Source organism: Lissotriton helveticus, chromosome 3_1, assembly GCF_964261635.1.
Source record: "Lissotriton helveticus chromosome 3_1, aLisHel1.1, whole genome shotgun sequence".
In the NCBI taxonomy this organism is placed as follows: domain Eukaryota; kingdom Metazoa; phylum Chordata; class Amphibia; order Caudata; family Salamandridae; genus Lissotriton; species Lissotriton helveticus.
In genome coordinates this window covers 1,053,511,059-1,053,532,923 of record NC_136061.1, presented here as the reverse complement: position 1 = coordinate 1,053,532,923, position 21,865 = coordinate 1,053,511,059, and the positions used below count along the sequence as shown (strand labels likewise).

At 45.6% G+C, this 21,865-nt stretch overlaps 1 protein-coding gene across 2 annotated transcripts in view; it reads left to right on the top strand.

Annotated features, from left to right (window-relative positions):
* NOSTRIN (nitric oxide synthase trafficking) overlaps window positions 1-21,865 on the top strand; it is a 743,535-nt gene that overhangs the window by 108,934 nt on the left and 612,736 nt on the right. Inside the window, exons 3-4 of one of the 2 annotated variants that reach the window (XM_078681621.1) lie at window positions 20,191-20,296; window positions 20,827-20,910. In XM_078681621.1, coding sequence (XP_078537747.1) covers window positions 20,238-20,296; window positions 20,827-20,910 — 143 coding nt within the window. In that variant the 5' untranslated portion in view covers window positions 20,191-20,237. The remainder of the gene's footprint in view (window positions 1-20,190; window positions 20,297-20,826; window positions 20,911-21,865) is intronic. The other variant, XM_078681620.1, reaches the window with a different exon arrangement.

The following is a 21,865-nucleotide window of genomic DNA, read 5'->3' as shown; positions in this document are numbered from 1 at the left end:
AAGGCTCCTGTGGAAATTAGATGAGGTCCTTTTGCAGAGAGAGGCTTCTGACTAGTTTTCCTGTGGAATTGACACTTTTTGGATGGTGGGAGTGAAGGGGGCCGCAGTCTCTGTTGTTCAGAGTGAGAAACATATTTTAGTTAAAGCCACCATTTTGTTTCTCTGTTGTGGGTGATCCAGGCTGGAGACTATCCTATTGTGAGAAGCATCACCCCACATAAAGGCTATGACTGCAGAACAGCATAGACAGGCAAATAAAAAGAGGAGCCACCCCCCAAATCGGATCTCCTGCTTGCAGGTTTTTGAAAAAAATAGCCATTTTCAGAGAGGGTTGACAGAAAATCAGGTTCAGTTAAGCATTACTAATTCAAATCACTTATTGTGCTATGAGGTGAGATGCTTGTGACAAGAACCACTAGAAGAACAAACTGAGTTGTTGCACGCTAGAATAAATGTCCTGAGGCTGCTATCATTCGAGATAGTAATTGCAATTATTTTGCTGAATGCAGTATGTGTTTATGTTATCATGCAAAATCCTGCTGAAGAACCACATTGATAATTACTTCCAGATTTCGATTTCAGCGACCCGCATTTAATATGTAGGAGTCAATTAGACTTCAGAGAATTAAATAAATGCAGAACAGACACATATATATAAAACAAAAGTACTGCAAATTGTGGAAATCAAAAAGTTCCTTCTCCAAGACTTTATGTAATGCAAAGCACATAGGCACTGAGAAGAGATCTTACCCAAGATATGAATTAACCTCAATGGACATAGCTTTGCCTCACAATCATGGGCGATCCTAGAGAACGTGAATACATCAATCATGACTAGCCGCCCACAGGTAACCCTTCTAAATCACTGTAAGGTAATAAAGTGCACAATGAGGGGGGCAGATGTTGAATACCAGTCTCAGTGGAATGTCCATCATCTGATACAAAAATAAACTCCATGTTCGGCAGGCTGGTTCTTCATCTTCATTCAAAACCCCCAAATTTGGGGGTTTTGAATGGATATGCAGAACCGGCATGCCGGATGTTAGACCTGGCACCATTGGCGTGGGTCTCCCTTCCATTTTTGCTGTTGCCTCATGTATTTTTGCTGGTATTAGATGCTTTGGGCACTGTGCCACTGCTATTCAGTGCCACAGTGCAAGTGCTCCCTATTGTAAATTGATGTATTAATCAGTGGTTCCATGTTTGGCTATTTGGTTTACCTGTCAGACCCTAGTCTAGTGCACTGAGTGTGCCTAGGGCGTGTAAATCCAAAAGCTGCTGGTAGGCTTGCAGCACTGGTTGTGCCACCCACAGATGCAGCCTTGTAAAATGTGTCTAAGGTCTGCCATTGCACAGACTGAGTGCAGTCTGGTACTGTCATGCTGACTGGGCAAGTGCACCTACTTGCCAGTCCCTAAACCTTCCCTTTTCTTCATATCAGTCACCCCTGTGGAAGGCCCAAGGGCAGGGTGCATTGTAAGTATAATGTAGGACAAGCCCTGATGTGTGTGGCATGTCCTAATAGTGAATTACAGCCATTTTCGTTTTTCACTATTGCAAGGCTACCTGTTCTCCATAGGCCAGAATGGGCTGTTAGATTATTACATGTTTATAATCCTAACTGTTTCTTCAAAGTATAGGATGTGCACAGCCTATAAGTTTAACTACGTTATCTGTGCTTCCTGGGTATCACTCTCCTCCCTGAGTGTAATCGAATAATCAAATGGTCGCAGGAGTATTGCATCATAGCCCTCTCACCCTGGGCACAAGAAGATTGCTGGATCTCCAGCTTTTGCAATTCAAAACTTGACTTCGTTAAATGTTCAAACACTTGAATTTATTTTTCATCATAATCAAATATTTTCATGTTGAATTCACATATTAGATGTCTCCTTGTACATCGTTTATTTGTTGTTCCCAAATAAATAAATCACATCCAATGCATTTCGGTGCAACTAGCACCTTCATCAGGGAGACCTGTTGATTAATAAAACAAAACTTGCTTTAACCTGCCGTATTTCATGTGATTCACAATGTTAAACATTATTAGCAACTTTGTATACCGACTGTGTTATTGCGCTAATGCGTTGCTTGACGGGATAAGTGCTCGCGTATAAAGACAAAAGTTCTACGGGATGTTTAACAAAGGTCAAATGAGTTAACAGGCGTCTGTGTCGTGTGTTCATGCTAGTGGTTCGCTATAACAGTGAAACGACCTTACTGGCGTCTTACCTAAATGTTACCGCAATGATTCTAGGGCCGCTCAATCGCTTGCATGTGTTTGATTAAGTTAGAGCTACACCGACTATGCGGGGTGCGACTAGCAATGGCAGTTAACTCAAGCTATAGACGCTCACCTTGTGAACTTTGTAAACTGCTGAATTGTTCCGACTACGCGAATTCCGCGCTGCATCTCCTAATGGCGCCGGGGTCAAATGTGTACGTTTTTCTACCGGCGGATTAACGCATGCGCGTTACTGCACAAGCCGTTTTTTTTAAAACAACTTTGTTGACACAATCAATGTGCTGCACTGACAATGCTATATTATGTTGGCTGCTCGCCCTTGCCATGTTATGCACCTATGCCTAATCAATTGTAAGAATTAAGAGCTTCGTGAAACGTTGTGTGTTACATAATTGCTGCATTATACATGTAACCAAAATATATACAAGTTCATAAGTAGCACACAAATTCTGTCCGATCATTCAGCCCGTTGGGCTTCAGACTGTTCAGATGGTAAATCCAGTGATTCTCTCTTTTAAGTAATTTTTTTTTGTTTGTTGAGCCCTCAGTTTTGGGCACTATTTCCAAAATGCAAGCCCGCAATTGGCTTATGTGGTGATGTTTCTCTTTGAAATGAACGGCCACCGTTGATTTCACCGATTCTGTTCTTATGTTGCTTTTGTGTTCTGTAAGGCGTGTTTTTAATTTGCGTTCAGTGTGGCCTACATACACAGAACCACAAGGGCATTTCAGCATGTATATTATGTTCATTGTATCGCATGTCCCACTGACTCTTAGCGGTATCTTAAACCCTTTCATGGGATGGGTTATCTCATTCCCCTTCATGCCACAACATCATGAACGGGAATGAGATAACCCATCCCATCCCCAGAACACAAAAGCAACATAAGAACAGAATCGGTGAAATCAACGGTGGCCGTTCATTTCAAAGAGAAACATCACCACATAAGCCAATTGCGGGCTTGCATTTTGGAAATAGTGCCCAAAACTGAGGGCTCAGCAAACAAAAAAATTTACTTAAAAGAGAGAATCACTGGATTTACCATCTGAACAGTCTGAAGCCCAACGGGCTGAATGATCGGACAGAATTGTTGTGCTATTTATGAACTTGTATATATTTTGGTTACATGTATAATGCAGCAATTATGTAACACACAACGTTTCACGAAGCTCTTAATTCTTACAATTGATTAGGCATAGGTGCATAACATGGCAAGGGCGAGCAGCCAACATAATATAGCATTGTCAGCGCAGCACATTGATTGTGTCAACAAAGTTGTTTTAAGAAAAACGGCTTGTGCAGTAACGCGCAAGGAAATCCGCCGGTAGAAAAACGTACACATTTGACCCCGGCGCCATTAGGAGATGCAGCGCGGAATTCGCGTAGTCGGAACAATTCAGCAGTTTACAAAGTTCACAAGGTGAGCGTCTATAGCTTGAGTTAACTGCCATTGCTAGTCGCACCCCGCATAGTCGGTGTAGCTCTAACTTAATCAAACACATGCAAGCGATTGAGCGGCCCTAGAATCATTGCGGTAACATTTAGGTAAGACGCCAGTAAGGTCGTTTCACTGTTATAGCGAACCACTAGCATGAACACACGACACAGACGCCTGTTAACTCATTTGACCTTTGTTAAACATCCCGTAGAACTTTTGTCTTTATGCGCGAGCACTTATCACGTCAAGCAACGCATTAGCGCAATAACACAGTCGGTATACAAAGTTGCTAATAATGTTTAACATTGTGAATCACATGAAATACGGCAGGTTAAAGCAAGTTTTGTTTTATTAATCAACAGGTCTCCCTGATGAAGGTGCTAGTTGCACCGAAATGCATTGGATGTGATTTATTTATTTGGGAACAACAAATAAACGATGTACAAGGAGACATCTAATATGTGAATTCAACATGAACATATTTGATTATGATGAAAAATAAATTCAAGTGTTTGAACATTTAACGAAGTCAAGTTTTGAATTGCAAAAGCTGGAGATCCAGCAATCTTCTTGTGCCCAGGGTGAGAGGGCTATGTTGTATAATCCTAACTGTCTCAGAGAACATGGTAGAAATTCGAGTTTAGTATGCCTGAACTCAGAATGATAAAATACATCTTTTAGTGAAGTTGGTTTTAACATTCTGTGTTTGCAAATACCACTTTTAGAAAGTAGGTATTTGCTTGTCTAACCATTCAAACCTGCCTCTGCTAGGTTGTGTATTCCTTTGTCTGGTTTTGTGAGTGACACGGCTGGGGGATTCCATGAGACAGGCTGAGTCACCCAGTGGTGAATAGAGAGCTCTGCATCTAGATGGGAGGGAGGAGTTGCACCTGAACCTTGAATAGGGCTGTGCCTGTCTTCCACAATGCTGGCTCCACCTCCTGGGGAGCGGCTGATGTCTCTGCCCTGCACACTGAAAGGAGAGAAGAAGTCCTGTAAACAAAGTGCTCCAGGACTGTACTTGCCTTCCACAATGCTGGCTCCACCTCCTGTGGGGCGTCTGATATCTCTGCCCTGCACTGTGAAAGTAAAGGAGAAGTCTGCTAAACAGAGTGCTTCAGAACTGGTTTGGACTGGGCAAAGGCCCCTCTCCCCTCAGAGAACAAAGGATTTTGGGGTATAAATATTGGGACCCTGATCCCATGACATTAGATCACTTTTGGACTGCAAGAAGAAACCTTTACTGAGGAGAGGTACCTGAAGAAACTGAGGAGAGACTATTCCCAAGCGGAAGTGCTGCTTGGGGGATTGGCCTGCAGTGGTTGCCTGACTGCCAAAGGAAGGAGAAAGGAACTTTGTGTACTTTGCTTTCAACTTGTGAAGGATCTCCAAGGGCTTGGAAAAGAGCTTGCCTCCTGCTGAAATCTCAGGGACAACAGACTTCCACCCCCAGCTCCCCAGAGTTCTTTTGGAAGTGCCGGCTTCTGTTTTAGGCCTTCTGAGGAAGTGCGTGTCGCAAGGAGCTGGAGGCACGACTCAACGAGAAGAAGCGTGTTGCCGTCGCTGTGCCTGCCGTCGCAACTCCGAAGGAGGGTGTCGCTGCTGGAACTGTCGCACTGCACTGCTTCAGAGAGAAGCATGCCTCAACGAAGAGGAAGCGTGTCACCATCACTGCTGCTGCTGTCGCAACTCCGAAGGAGGGTGTTGCCGCTGTAGCTGTCACATTGCACCGCATCAAGAGAAGAGTCTCGCAACGAGGTTGGAGCGTGTCGCCGTCGCTGTGCCTGCTGTCACAACTCTGGAGGAGGGTGTCGCCGTGGGAACTGTCGCACTGCAACGCATCGAAGAAGAGCAACTCACATCCCTGTGAAGCGCGCCGCCGTCTGAGCTGCTGCCGTCGCATCGTGGATGTCGCCGCTGTAGTTGTGGCATCGAACGGAAGCTTCATGCATCGCAGGAGAAGAGCGTTGCCGCTGGAGCTGCTGCAGTCGCATCGTCAGGGTGTCGCCGCTGCAGTCCACGCATCGAACCGAGAACTTCTCGCATCCCCGAGAAGCATGCCGCATCTGGAAGATCTTCACATCTTTATTTCTTTGCACCTGAACTTTGCCGCATTTCCTTCGCTGCGACATTGCTTGTCGTGGTAGCGCAACGCAACCTAAGGTACATTTTTTGCAAAGTGTCGCATCTAAGAACTGAACTAAGCTAAAATCTACCATCTTAAAGTAATAGTATTGTTTATTTTTGTCGTTTATGGTCTTGTGGTAACTCTATATAAAGTATACTTATTTTTATATAAAACCTGTGTGGTGTCCATTTGCAGTGTTGTCACTGGGTTACTGTGTGTGGTCACAAATGCTTAACACAACGCCTCTGATATAAAGCCTGTCTGCTCGTGCCAAGCTACCAAGGGGGCGAGCAGGGGTTATTTTAGGAGTGTAATCCCCTTATCCTGACTAGAGGCGAGGGTCCCTATTTGTCACAAGTACCTACCTGTGCCAACTAGAGACCCCCAATTCTAACACCGGACAAGACGTTTACATGTATCAGATGATCACCAAATTTCGTGGTTTTGAATGGAGATGCAGTACCGATATTTACATGTATCAGATGATCACCAAGTTTGGAGGTTTTGAATGGAGATGCGGAACCAGCATGTCGTACTGGGTGTTTACATTTATCAGATAATGGACATTCCACTGAGACTGTGCTGAAGTAATATTGGTATCATTAAGGTACAAATGGATAACTACAAATGCCTGTCTGGGATATTAATTACGGAGTGTAAGCCCTGATGAAGAACATATGGTATGAGCGAAATGCGTTGACTGCTTGACTGTGTTTTATAAAGCAAGAACAATAAAGAAATTCATTCTACAACATCTTCCTAAGAGGTCTGGAGCTTTAATTGTGGACTTATTGAATTAATTGTGACATACAGAATTGACAGTGAGATGTTGCCCCTCCTTTTTTTTGTGATGGGTGTGGGCGGTTTATCCATTGAGGTGGGAAGCGCCTTTTGTTCATGACAAGGGATTTTACCAGCAGGGCTGAGATCCTTATCCGGATATGTTTCACATAACAAGTGACACTGAAAGAACTGGCAAAGGAATACAAATGACTCATTAATGTGCAGTACTTCATAATGCATGGACCGTGTGCCAGTGACCAGAAAACAAAGTTAAGACAAACATTACAAAGCTCCAGATATCAAATAAAATACTGAAGTGGTGATCCTGTGAAAAACATGCAACAAAGGAACTGCAATGTAAAGGAGTTTCCTCTAACCTCACTACAGCGTTAGAGACGCCGTGATATTGGTGGCGTGGCTTGGACGACAAAGGAGATGGTCGTCTAGGTCCGTTAGCTCCGCAAATCCTGAACAACTAAGGCGATTTTACTCAGCCAAACCCGAGAGTCTAACCTCGGAAAAAGCAACCAGCGACACATGAAGGTTTGGGCTTCAAGGCGATAACGGAAGGAGCATCGGAAGGGCTCAAACAAACAGAAACGAACCCAAAGGAGCTACCGCCAAGGAGCGAGGAAGAAGACAAGATGGCGACCGGGCAATAAGACAAGTCCGACTAAAGGGCTAAAGTCACACCGAGCAGCCAGCGCCAACACAGAAAGCCACACGCTGCAAGAACACTACGGCGCCACACTGCATGACCGCAAGCGGAGGCAGACGAAGACGAGCAGGAGGGAACACCGCGAGCACCGAGAGACACTGCGGAAGACATCGGAGGACAACTCAAACGGGAAGTGCGGAAGGCAAGAAGAGAGAATTCAAGCCGTACGGGGAATTATCCTAGAAGGTACGCTTTGCGCACTTACCGGGAGGCTCTCGGAAAAGAGAAACTAAATCGAAACTGCTCGCTGGGGGCGGCCATTACAGGAAGCGGAAGGGCGCGATCTCGAGGAGAGCAGGAAGCGAAAGCGCAGGTACAGAAGGACATGCGCAAAGCGAGGCGGATCTAAGCGGAGCAGGATCAGCACTGCCGGAATCTCCGAAACATCCTCGAGCAGCGGTTCGCGAGCGATGCGACCGTGAGGAGGAAGGGGGAGAAGCCGCACTAAAACCGCCGGCGCTTACGCGGGATAAGCGCGCATAGCAACGCGCTTGGCAATGCTAAAATACAACTAGTAACAGGCAACTAGAGGTCGGAAAAGCGGGATAAACGCGCATAGCAACGCGCTTAGCAACGCTAAAACGCTGAAACTACAACTACAACTAGTAACGGGCACCTGGAGGGCGGGGAAGCACTACGAAAGGTGGCCAAACAGACAAAAAGACGCAAGGGCGACAGAGAATGCTCAAGAGTCACCGAACCTAACAACCCAGCAGCGTCTAAGGAAGAGGGGCTGGACAAGCTGCTTACCGGCCATCAGGGGATCACAGCCAGTACTGAGAACACAGGAAAGAGAACAACAGCTAGGGAGAAGCCCAGCTAAGGCCACAACTCCGCAGGGAGGGGGATCAAGCCGCAATCAATCCAAGAGTCCTAAATTACGAACGAGACAAGGCAAGCGCTGACAGGAACACGGAAAAAAACTAAGACTCGGCACATCAGGGAACCAAGCCGTTTCCGCTCTAACTTTATAGTGCAAGCTACGGAACAGACACAAGCCAAAGAGCGAGCGGACACAAAGAAGGCAGGCAGTCTGTGCAGTCCGCGCAAAACACAGCTACACAAGATGGCTGAGGGGAAAAACACAAATGACCTGAAAAAACTTAAAAAAGATACTCTGGGCTCGCCGGCAAAACTCAAAACAGAGACTGCAACACTAGAAACAGTGCTGAAAAGAATCAACGAGGTAAAAGACGTAGCAAGAGAGACTAAAAAAACAATAGATAACATGCAGTTAGAACTGGCTGCGATCCGAGCCGACCAGCACAACACAAACACCAGACTGGAAACAGCGGAGGGAAGGATAAGTGTGGTCGAAGATGCAACGAGCAAGAACACCAAGGCCACGGAGGAGCACGCAAAGATCGCCAAGGCACTACAGAAGCAGCTGGCGGAACAAGACGACAGAGCCAGAAGGGGGAACATCAGAATCCTGGGTGTCACAGAAGGTATGGAGGACAAGGCGGGGTCCTGCGCAGCCATGCTGGAGGATATGCTTCCCAAACTAACGGGCCTGAATTTTGAGAGGCAGTTTGAAGTCAACAAGGCATACAGAGTACCAGCGGGGAAACCAGCAACAGGGAAGCCTCCAAGAGCAATAATTTGCTGCCCACTAAGAGCCGACCACACCGACGCAATTTTCGCCTTTGCCAGGAAAAACCAAAACCTTACATGGGCGAGCAGCAAGATTGTGCTCACACAAGACTACTCGAAAACAACGGTAGAAGCCAGGAAAGGCTTCCTGGCCATGAGAGAGTCGCTGCGGAAAAGGAATCTCAACTACACCTTCACTGGTCCTGCCCGCTTTAAAATCACGGACAATTGGAGATCAATGGTCTTCGAGGACCCGGAGGAACTCAGACGATACTTAAGAGGACCGCCAACCGAAGAAATGGACACGAAAGGCCAAAGCGCCCCAAAAAGAAGTGCCTCACCAAGCGACGAAGGGAAATCGGACTGAAATTTTGGACTGAAATAGACCCTAAGAAGCTACCTCAGAGAACAAGAACATTGCCTCATAAGAAGTTGAGCATTGCCGATATCCAAATACGGATAGCCAGATACAGACAACATTGATCTACCTCAAGATCCCCAAGACCCACAGCCTAAAATCCTAGAGCGCCAAATACAAACAACACTGAACCGATAAACCTACCTCATCGATGGAACAAAGACACTCAAAAGGGGCAGGCGGTAACAGCAACAGCCAACTCTACACCAGGATGGAAGAACGCCAACCCCAAGAACTTGCACAAGACTCAGAGACTTAGAAACGGATGATCGCTGTTAGCAGAAGGAATAAGGAATCAGCAACCAACCTACCTCAGGATGATGCGGAGCAAAGGAACTTTGTTGTCGCACACCCACTATGCAAGTAAGGGGGGGGAGGGAGGCAAGGGGGGGAGGGGGGTGCGGGGGGCACACACAAGGGCTGATACTATTCTTTTCTCATTTCTTATCTTTCTACGCCTATCACCTATCCCTAGAGAGAGCACACTGGAACTCTAAACATAGAACTAAGACAAGTAGACGATCAAAAGGAAACCACGCAAACAGCCAGTTTAGAAGGAACGAAAAATGACACACAACTCGCACGACAATCTCACGACGGACATCAAGGTAGTGTCCATGAACGTAAAAGGGCTCAACCACCCAGTAAAAAGGAGGAAGGTCCTAGACCACCTGGCCAAGCTTAAAAGCGATATCTATGTCCTGCAGGAGACAAGGCTAGAGGAAGAAGGCATAGACCGCCTAAAGGCCAGCTGGAGAGGTCATGTAATAGGATCACCAGCAAAGAACAAAAAGAACGGGGTCATCACAATACTCAGTAAAAAGTCAAAACTCACACCAGCCAAGTCAAAGAAAGACACAGAGGGCAGATTACTAGTCACCAGCCTACTCAGGGGGGAGGAGCCCATACATGTGGCAAACATCTATGGTCCCAACACCGAGGATAAGGCATTCTGGGAACAGACAAGCAAGGAACTGGGGACACTACCACTAGATGAGCTCCTAATAGTAGCTGGAGATATGAATCAGGTACTGGACCCAGCCATAGACAGGCACCCACAAAGACACAGCCAGACTACACAGAGAGGTAACACCCTACGGAACCTATGCACAAAACTAAGGCTAGCAGACCCATGGAGACTACAAAACCCAGATGGGAGAGAGTATACATTCTACTCGACCCCACACAACTCCTATAGCAGAATTGACTATATACTCATGTCAGACACACACACACACACCTCATAGAACACAGAGAGATAGGTCCAAGAACGATCTCAGACCACTCGCATATCTGCCTAACACTGACGGGCAAACACAACAAACAACCGACACGAAGGTGGAGATTCGACGACGACCTACTCAAGAACACAAACAACAGTACTGAAATAGAACTAGCCATAAAAGAATACCTCACAAACAATGACAGCCCAGACATAGGAAGGGAGACCCTGTGGGATGCACTGAAAGCCACGGTATGGGGTACTATAATCAGTATCAAAGGAAGACAGAACAGGGATAGAGGCAAAAAGATAACCGACCTAGAGCGAGAAATCAAAAAACTAGAATCAGGACACATAGCCAATTTAGATAACAGGAACACCCTCACGACCCTAACAAAGAAAAAATACGAATTGAACAAGATCCTTAGCGAGAGGGCAGGGACCTGGATTAACAAATACAAAGCAATAAATTTATGCCCGGCCAACAGAGCGGGTAAAGCACTGGCATCTTACCTCAAAGGCAAACAGAGACAACACACAATAGCGGCCTTCAGGGATAGTACGAACAAATCACAAACGACAAACAAAGGAATACTCGACACCTTCAGAGACTTCTACGCGCAGCTCTACAAAAAAGACGACACGCTGAGGGTAGATGGAGGCAAAGAACTCCTGAAACACATCACCACACCAGAATTGACGAAAGAACAGAGGGAGAGGCTTGACTCAGAAATAACAAGTGAAGAGATAGAAAGAGCAGTCAGAAGTCTAAAAGATAACAAAGCACCAGGGCCAGACGGGTTCACAGCCAAGTTCTACAAACACTATATTACCACACTCAGGCCAACTATGACATCAGTGTTCACAAGCTGTGTACACAAAGGGCACATGACACAATCGATGGCAGAAGCCAACATTATCGTTATCCCAAAGGAAGGCAAGGACACACAACACCCCAAAAACTACAGACCAATCTCACTCATAAATGTGGACTGCAAAATATATGCCAAAATCCTAGCTACCAGACTCAACACTTACCTCCCCTCCCTCATACACTGCGCACAAGTGGGATACCTGAAGAACAGGATGTTCCACGACAACACAAGACTACTCTGCCACGTAATCAACCACGCGGCCAAAAGCAACAACGCGGCGGTCATGATCGCCCTTGATGCAGAAAAAGCGTTTGACAGGGTGTCATGGCCGTACCTAGACCAATGCATGCAAAAATTCGGCCTAGGCCACAATTACAGGAAGATGGTAATGGCCCTATATAACGAACCCAAGGCCCGGGTGGTAGTAAACGGAGGCACGTCAGGTCTGCTAGACCTAAAACGTGGAACGAGACAGGGATGCCCGCTATCGCCGGCCCTTTTCCTACTGGCAATAGAACCATTACTCAACATGATACGAGCAAACCCAGACATAAAGGGTATACCTATAGAGGGAGAAACTTTCAAGCTAGCAGCATACGCTGACGACGTCCTCATTGTAACAGAAGACCCAGAGAGATCCATCAACGCTCTAATGGACACTATAGATCAATACGCGCAGGTGTCTGGATACAAATTTAACAGAGAGAAATCTGAGTGTAAACCATTGAACATCCACACCAACAGGACAACCCTGGGGTCCTCTGGTCTGACCTGGCAGAGGAAAGCCATCAAATACCTAGGCCTCCTTTTCGAAAGAGACCTGCGAACCACACTAGACCGGAACGAACAAGCTATCTTAAACAAAATCAAAGAGAAGCTTGAGGGATGGTCACCCAAATTCACCACATGGTGGGGGAGGGTAGAGACTATCAAAATGATGGTCACCCCAACATGCTACCACTAACCAACACATCAGACTTTCACAAAAAGTTGGACAAGCTACTTAACACTTTCCTATGGAGAGGAAAGAAACCCAGAATCAGCCTTCAAAAGCTCAGACTCCCCAAGACACTAGGAGGTCTTAACATAACAAATTTCAAAAATGTTCAAACAGCCTGCATAGCTAAACAAGGCTTGTACTGGCTAACTCCGAAGAGTGACTACACCCCGGCCTGGCTCTCTCTAGAGCGGAGACTGCTGGGGGGAATGGAACCCGTAGCCCTGCTCACGGCGACGAAACACCCTGCAATCAAACAAAACCCAATCCTAAGGAACACAAAACTGGCCCTACTAAGAATAGATAAGTTGCTAGACACCAGCATCAGACACACCCAACTAGAGTCCCTCTGGCACAACCCTAGAATAAAGTACAGGAACAACACACTAGATATGCACACATGGTACCGACACGGCATAACAACAGTAGGCCAGCTACAGCACAAAGGAACTCAAACACCCTTCGACACACTCAAAGAGCAATAGAAGTTCGATAGCGCAGAGCTCTATAACTTCCTTAAAATAAGAGTGGCAATCGCCAAAGCAGACATAAACAAGCTCACTCCCTCAATACTACAATACGCCACCAGCCTAAACATAATAGGACACCAAGTGGCGCACATGTACAGAGCCCTGTGCCCCAAGACCTCTAAACTAAATAACAAAATTGTAACCCATTGGGGAACAGTGGCAGGGAGGGAGCTCAGTGAGGAGGAAAAGGCCGACCTCTGGTCTTCCACATCAAGAAGGAAGGTGACAACAACACTAGATCAGACAAAATTCTGGCTGATACACAAGGCCTACTGGACCCCAGCCCGCCTAGCCTCCATGGGCATCAGAGAAAACGACTCCTGTTGGAACTGCAATAAGCAGAAAGGGGATCTAGCACACCTCCTCTTCCACTGCACCAAGGTCAGGAAATTCTGGGACTCAATAAACACTCTAATCAACGACATCACCGGCGCCACACTGACACTTGACTTTCACTATCTAGCACTGGGGTACACCGACCCCTTCATAACATCCGGAAAAGACAGGGACCTGATTGACCTCCTGCTCACAGCGGCGGTCAAGACGGTATTGAACAACTGGAAAGACACAGCGAAAGCCACTTTTCAAGCCTGGTTCAACTGGGTCATATTCCTGCGAGGTGCCGACACCATAACAACCAATAGCCTACCGAACTCGGGGAAGAAAAGCTAAATGTGGCTCTCGCTGGACAACTACCTGTCCTCACACAAGCCACCCTGAACGTTAGGGGGACAACCGGGAAGGTAGCCCAGAGCCCAGACAAGGCAGCACTACATAGACCACATGGATCACCCACTCTGTGACACACTGTGCCTCTTATCTCTCTTTACTCTCTATATCTCTCTCTACACCTCTCTCTCCACGCCACCAGGGGAGCGAAAGGACAATCGGACAGTCAGTAAGGGGGAATGGGGAAGCCGAAAGGATTGACGAGAAGAAGAAGCAAGAATGGAAAATGGACAAACAGCCACGAGCCAATGCTTAACCCCCCCCCCCCCCCCCCCCCCTGATATTGTAACTCGCTCTGTAAAGAGCACCGCCTCCAGGCTTTTGGGCCAATCACGGGCATTCATTTCAAGCTTGTGGAAGATGCAGGAGTGACGAGGCTTATTGGTCTCTAATTTGCAGTTCTATCAGTTGCACAAGAGCTCTCCATTGATTCCTGCTGTGACTGTCTATTCATCTGCAGCACGTTGAAGAAAAAATGTGATAACTGCCCTGAGCTCGATACCAAACCAAAGAACCGTAACATGTATCTTTTTGCGTAGGCAAGCAAAAGGCAAGCATATAGCTCACTTTAACGTGTACCCCCGAGTGGAAACACAATCACACAGCGCCGTTTAGTAACTTAATACACAACAACTAAGTATGACGCCCTCCGGCCGCTGGAATTCGACTTCCCTCCGTTCCGAAGAGAATCAAAGTAGCGCCAATCTACCTCGGCACGCGTGGACGCTTTACTCTCATTTCCTCAATGTAGGTCACTACTTAAACGATATGATACTCCGCCACTGGATCTAATGCTGTACAAGCCATAGACCTCCTGCTGCGTTCTCCCTTGCCCCATGTGCTGCTTTCATCTTGCACACTGCCCTGAGCCTGTGCCCTCTCCTACGTCCCCTGACTCTGCCTCATATGACAAGTAAATCGGAAAGATCTGCTTTCGAAAAAAGGCCAATTCAACATCCGCTTGGAAGCGGCCATCCTATCACAGCAGCTTGAGACTCAGAACCGTGTGGCGTCGAACGCATCTGACATCACAGCCCTGCAATGTGATGTCACGAGGCCCAATGGACCATAAGACTACGGCACAGGCAGGGGAGTCCCCACTTCATCAAAGATTTAAAAAACAGAGACCTCTTTTGAGGGAATATGTCGGGGGCACAGGGTCTTCACCGGTTGATGGCTGGATCCGTTTTAGCGGAATAGTTGGTTGCCATGCCCAGTTTCCTCTTACACTTTGGATAAATGGTATCACCCACAGAGCGGTTACGTAAGATGCTAAAATGTTTCCATTGTGACATGCTTCGTATGAAAGGCTGGTAACCAGGAAACAAAGCATTTAACACAAGGATGCTATTGGGGAGGACGACTGCTGGTGGCTGGAGCCGAAGGCAGAGAGAAGCTGAAATCCACAGGGCCCGACCACGCCCGAAACAAAGGGTCCAAGGTGAGTAAATAAACTAACAAAGAAGTAAACTGAAAACTGTCTCGATAATCTCAACTGCCTATCCCTTAATTCCTTTTCCCGACCCACCACTCAGAGTCTTTCCAACTCAAAACACCCTCTTTCCACCGAATCCTCAAACTTGTACTTTAATCCTTTCCTTCCCCTTTTCCTATGACGGCCTTCTTCATTTTCCCGCATCCATACCCTCCCTTCTCCCCTCCTTCCATCCTTGACGTCCCCCCACTCTTGAATGTCCTACTGTTGCCTTCCTAATTGAACCCGTTGCCTTCCTTAAGAGGGTAACTATTGAAGTGCAATTTTTAATTAAAAAAACAAGGCTATGGTTGGGTGAAGGCCATGGTATATTGCATGGGTATTCGTTCATTTGGTCTTACTTTCGTGACCTATGCTGACGACATGCAGATCCTGTGGCCATATCATGAACACTGCCCAGGCTCAGGGCAGATTCAAGTCTCTGTTTTATTGAATTTACACCTTCTGAAGTGCGCAAATTCATTTTGAAATTTCTCAGAGATTAGTCCATGTGCAACAGACATCACAACCCGGAAACAGTAAGCAGTGATTGCCTCTCTATCCTTCAGAGCTGTGTTGTCAACAATGCATGCATTAGTGTTAAAGAAATCCCATGTTAAGGGTATGCACTTTGGAAAGCGCTAAAGCATAAAAACAGGTGCCTGGCTCTGGCTGCATCAGTGCAGCTGATGATAACTCGGCCCTGATTCGCCATGAGTTGGCAAGGGTCTCATTCAGTTTTAATATCTTTGTCGCTGCAGTGGTTAGCTGCAGAGTTGGATTGGGACACGGAATAGGCTTGTGCACCCTAAAAAAGTGGTCCACGTTTGCGGATTGTGCCCTTTTTGCAAAACACTGCTTCAGTGTTTGAAATATTATGAAACGATGGAGGGGGGGGGGGGGGTTCTCTAAAAGAGCATGTTTTCTTAACTTCACTGAGATAAAAAAATTGCAAATGTTTCGAGGACTCTTTGTGCAGGGATTAGTTTACAATGGTGAACCACACCTGAATTTAAGTGAGGCCCTTCGGCTCAGGCCCCCTGCCTTTGCTCTATCTGCATACACTAATGGATGCGGGCCAGCGAGAGTCTGGTAATGGCACCTCGGACCTGTTGGCAAAATGGAGGTAATAGAGGTCCATCTGCCTCCGGAGAGGCCACTCAGGCCCCCACCAGGCCGCTGGCACATCGGAACAGCACAGACACAGCCCAAATAGGCCACCATGCTGGCCAAAAAAGCATCCCACAGCTGCACCTGGGATAACAGCCCATTCCCTATTGCCCACGTGCCCACCTTACCAATCCAACACTAGTTAGCTGGATGTGGTGTAACTCTCTCAACAATAATACTGAAAACATATATGCAACTCTCCTCCTATTTGGGCATCAAAGGCGGACCTATAGGCCATGGCCTGCTCCTCCTCCCTTAACCTTAGTCAGATATCAGGATTTTTGTATTGCTATTTCCCTCTCTCTCTCTCCTCTGAGATCTTCCTGTTTTATCACTTTTCTTTACTTTGCACAATCATGCAATTTGTGTCTCTCAGTCTGATGGAGTGTAACCCAAGTGAGTATTCTTTCCCACTTGGACAACTGTAACTCTTGTTATCTTGGTGTACCTGTGGTTTCATTTGCTAGACTCTCTCAGATTCAAAAGTTTGCAGCCTATGTCATCTTCCAACGTCCCCGCTAGACTCATCTGTCCTTGTTCTTGGCATCCATGCATTACCTCTGATCCCCTCGAGTATAAAATTGAAACCTCTCAACCTAGTTTAACATGTTTTTCACCGCTCTTGTCCCACATATCGTTAAAAATAAGTTAATTCATTTTGGGGCTTCTTGTCCTCTTGTTCAGCTTCTTGTGAACTTCTGGTTTACAAGACTCAACACACTCGCTCTGGTGGTTGCACTTGTTCCTTCTTGGTAATCATCACAGCCTGGAATGATCTTCCTCTCAATCGCTGTCTGATTAATATTAATTTTGCCGCTCGGAAATCTCCAAGGACTTATATCTTTAGTCAATTTTTGGTGCAAGGGCACATTTAAACAAAGCTCAGACACAACAGCCAGTCGCATTCTGTTGTTCTCGTACATTTGCAGTACATTTTTACAGTAAATTGTGCCATTTGTAGTAGATTTCCTGGGAAATGGCACATAATTTCATGAAGTGATGTAATGACATAACTTCAGAATATGCATAATAAGTGTAATATGACATTTCCAAACTTACAAACATTATGCCTGCATAATTTACAATCCACCGAGGACCTTTTCATAGTCAGGATACCGTTGTCTGGGTGATAGTGCACTTTACAAAACCATTAAAAGAACATAGCATATGTGGCCAACTCCTGATCCACAACAGTGAAGTCTGTGCACCCTGTGGCCTACAAGGACATGCACAGATAAAGACTGTGCGCAGCCCTTAACGAGTCCATGGAGGGTGAACATATGCATCAGAAAAACCCTAGAAATTCACAGAAAAAAACACAAAGGCAAAAAAAGCCCTACATTTGACAGGTATGGTATGCAGAGCGCAATGTACACGATAATTGATGCCACCTCCCATGCTCACTGCACTTTACCGATGGCACAGGAAAAAAAAGCAAACATTAGTAGGGGAAGTGAGTTAAGGTGTGAGTCATGCATTGCATACCATAACTTGTGAATTTCAGGTCTTCTTTGGGTTTGGGTTCTCTGAACCATTACTAGCAGTTAGCTGTAGTTTATTGGGCAGCCACTCTCACTTTCCACGGTTCCCCTCTACCTTAAAGGCGTCCTACTGAGTCATATTCAATGATCTTGGCAAATCAATTTATTATGACTGGTGTTTGTGCTATCTAGTACTACAATCCTAATAAAAAATTTCTCTGCAATCACAGAATAGATAATGATCCATGTTAATTTCTTGCATAACCCATTTTTGGCTTGTTCATCATAGAATATATTGGAACACACCTGTAACTGACTACATATTACTATCCTTTGCTTCCTAATATATGATTACACCTTTTTATGGTCAGAGAAGACTGCAATCCAATCAATGGACTCAGTGGGACATTTTTAGTGCTTAAAGGTGCATGGTGATGGCCCAATATTCATTCTAAAATTTTCTTTATCAACCGATTGGGAGGTTATGGGACACACTTTTTTACTCCATCTCCAAGTACATTGGGGCTCATCCTTGTTCAGAGTGAATACACCAATTCGGAGTAGTTACTTCCAATCAAAACTAGCGTGAATGTAAAGCACAGAATAACAGGAACAAATTGTTAAAGTCCTCTAGCACTCTAATAGCTACTGAGGTACAGGGTCACTACATTGCATGACAAAAATATTGCAACCACTATATCGTCCTAAACATTCCAATGCATGATAAGTCCACAGAAGTAGGTGTAAAGTTAAAAATAAGAAATATATACTCATCCTACTATGTGGGGGTAGGCCAAGTACTAGAATGCAAAATCTTCGAAGGGCGATAGTCTCAACCTCAATGCAGTCACACACAACAGCTGCAGGAAAGTGGAAGCTGTAGTATTACTTCAAAAAGGCCTGTATCAACTGTATTATAATGATAGCCAAACTCCGACCCACTGATTAATCACCTCCACCTCTATTTCAAAAGTTAAAGTTCTCAGCACATTCGCCAACGTCTATATTTACACGTGCATCAATATTTAAAGTGACATGCAGTTTAATTATGTATTGTAGGAGACCATATACTCAAAACAAAAACTTTATAAAAGGGTCCTAAGGGGAGTAATGATTAAAGACCAAACAGTACCCTACCCCCTAAGTCTAGCTAGCAAAAAACACACAAGGGGTACTAAAGGTCTCGGAGGCTGGCGCAAAAAAGGGGGGTCTACTTGTTAGACATAAAAAATGCTACCACTATGGTGTGTGTATACAGGAAGATAAGGAGAGAGAGAAAACTGAAGAAGACCTGAAGGAACTAAAGAAGACCCATCAGCCCACCCATTGGCGGAGCTTCATCATTTGGGATTGAATTGCTCACTGGTGTCCGCCAGTTCTTCACTTAGCAATTATGAGGAAACGCTGGCATCCAGATATACCAGTGTATGCCGCCACAGGGAGAACATCAAGAGCTGTGGGAAAAGAAAAAGAAAAGGAGTTGCAGTGCAAAGTGAATGTGGTGCAAAAAATGGTGAGGTTTAAAATTGCCTATGAGGATGCCAAAGAACCAGTTTTATTGATGAGGCCACCCAAATGACAAGATTAAAACGCAGAGTGAGGGTAGTATTTAACAAATACAACTACCCAATGGTTTAAACGCTGGTCGGTTTAAACGTTAAACCGACCAGCGTTTAAACCATTGGGTAGTTGTATTTGTTAAATACTACCCTCACTCTGCGTTTTAATCTTGTCATTTGGGTGGCCTCATCAATAAAACTGGTTCTTTGGCATCCTCATAGGCAATTTTAAACCTCACCATTTTTTGCACCACATTCACTTTACACTGCAACTCCTTTTCTTTTTCTGTTCCCACAGCTCTTGATGTTCTCCCTGTGGCGGCATACACTGGTATATCTGGATGCCAGCTTTTCCTCATAATTGCTAAGTGAGGAATCTGGCGGACACCAGTGAGCAATTCAATCCCAAATGATGAAGCTCCGCCAATGGGTGGGCTGATGGGTCTTCTTTAGTTCCTTCAGGTCTTCTTCAGTTTTCTCTCTCTCCTTACCTTCCTGTATACACACACCATAGTGGTAGCATTTTTTATGTCTAACAAGTAGATCCCCCTTTTTTGCGCCAGCCTCCGAGACCTTTAGTACCCCTTTTGTGTTTTTTGGAGACCATATACTAACAATCAGTCAGATCATGTAATGCTGCGGCACGAAATCCTTCCTACCCTATTTATTCAATATTTCTTATTTGGAGCCACATAGCAATGTTAGCTCAGCCACCCTGTGGTGCAGCGCGCTGGCACTTCAGCTTTACGTTTACTAATTATAACAGCACTAGTACGGCTTGTCAGCCGAGGCACGCGCTATGCTTACAATGTGTGACTTTCCATTTCAGTGCGGCGATGCGGAACACCACACTGAAATGTGTTACTCTAACGCTTGATGCGTGGTTCTCGACAGGACTGGCTAGCCAGCGTGTGTTTAATAACCCTGGATTTGAGGTACAACCGATCACTGTTGTCAACAGCTCGTTGTATGATGCTTTAAGCATCCAATGCAGATTTGTCCACGCTTTGCTGAAAGGATCATGTGGCTGCAGATTGAAAATTAAATTGAAAAAGCTTTGCTTTAGAAATTTGGAATCTCTGCATCCTTCAACACTGCAATTGTTTGGGATTTTAAAATATGATACCTAGAAAGCCTACACCATTAATAAGATATTGTCCTATCTGATTGTCAAGGTTGAATAAATATTAACAACAGCATTTAAATTTGCAATTGTTTTGAAAAAATCCTGATTCTTTTCACTTTACTCTGCATAGTAGTTGTGGAATATGACCTGTAAGGCATTATTCTAGAGAATTTATGTCTCATCGGTTTTTATATAGTTGAACAATACCTACACCACTAGGATGTAACTATCTGCCAGTTATTTCTGCTTAATGTTTTGTCACCTGTACTTCTTATCTTTGCACAAATCGTTTCACTGAAAATGCAGGAATATTAATTGAAATTCTGTTACTGTTTACAGGGCTGAACTTGAAATTAGCTATGCCAAAGGACTCCATAAAATGGCAAACAAACTTAAAAGAGCACTTGAGAAAATGAAGAAAAAGTAAGAAAAATTAACAACTAATGAAAAATGCTTTAACTGGTTAACTGTCTTGAACTATATTATGTTTGTATTTATAGAGTGCTTACCGTAAGCCTTCCGAAGCCTATTTTTTCAAACGGTCATGTAACATTATTTATATGGTATTTCACGACAGGCCAGGTCACAAAGCACTCAAAGTTTCATCAGGTTCCTGTACACCATTCAGAGTGCATGGTTCAAAGAGTGTTGTTAGGTTGGACCTATAAGCTCTTGCACTACCAGAACATGTAAAACTTAAATCCAAATGCCCTACTTTTTAAATACAGTGCACCTGCCCTTTCATCCTTTTAGAGCTTTCCTTCTAGGTGTCAAAATGCAGGCTTAGGCATGGCTTAGCAGCGCATAGAGTGAGACCTGCCTCATGGAGTCTCTGTGTCCCTGCGTCCTTCTAAAGCAAAGCCTACAGCATCGGGACACCAGGGCTCTCCCCTTGTGGGCTCCCTATTTATCTGAAGGGGCGGAGAACAGCCTGTGGGCTCCTCGACTGCCCTTTGAGAACTACTGCGACTCCGGGAGACGAAGCTAACCATCGGACTGCGTTCGCAATCTTGGGGCTTGCAGCAGAGCTGCTTTACTGGGCGCCACCCCGAAGGCCCCTTGCTCAGGCCCTCAAGGACTTTGGGCCACTCTGACACAGCTGACTGGAGGAGACACTTGAGCGTGGCCGTATCTCTGATGATGGAGCACCGGGAGTGGGACGGCGCCACCGAGATAGAGTGGAGAGGCTCAATGCTGACAATCTAGAGGCCCTGCGGCTGACCAACTGGAGAAGAGTACGCGGTCACGCAGAGCTGCCCAGGAGAGAGCAGCGGAGACTGTGGCCCAGAGCAGTCTGCACAGCCTGGAGAGGTACGCTGGGGCTTGCTGCATGATTGCATACCTGTGGGGCCTGGACTGGTCTGAGCCTGGCTTGTAG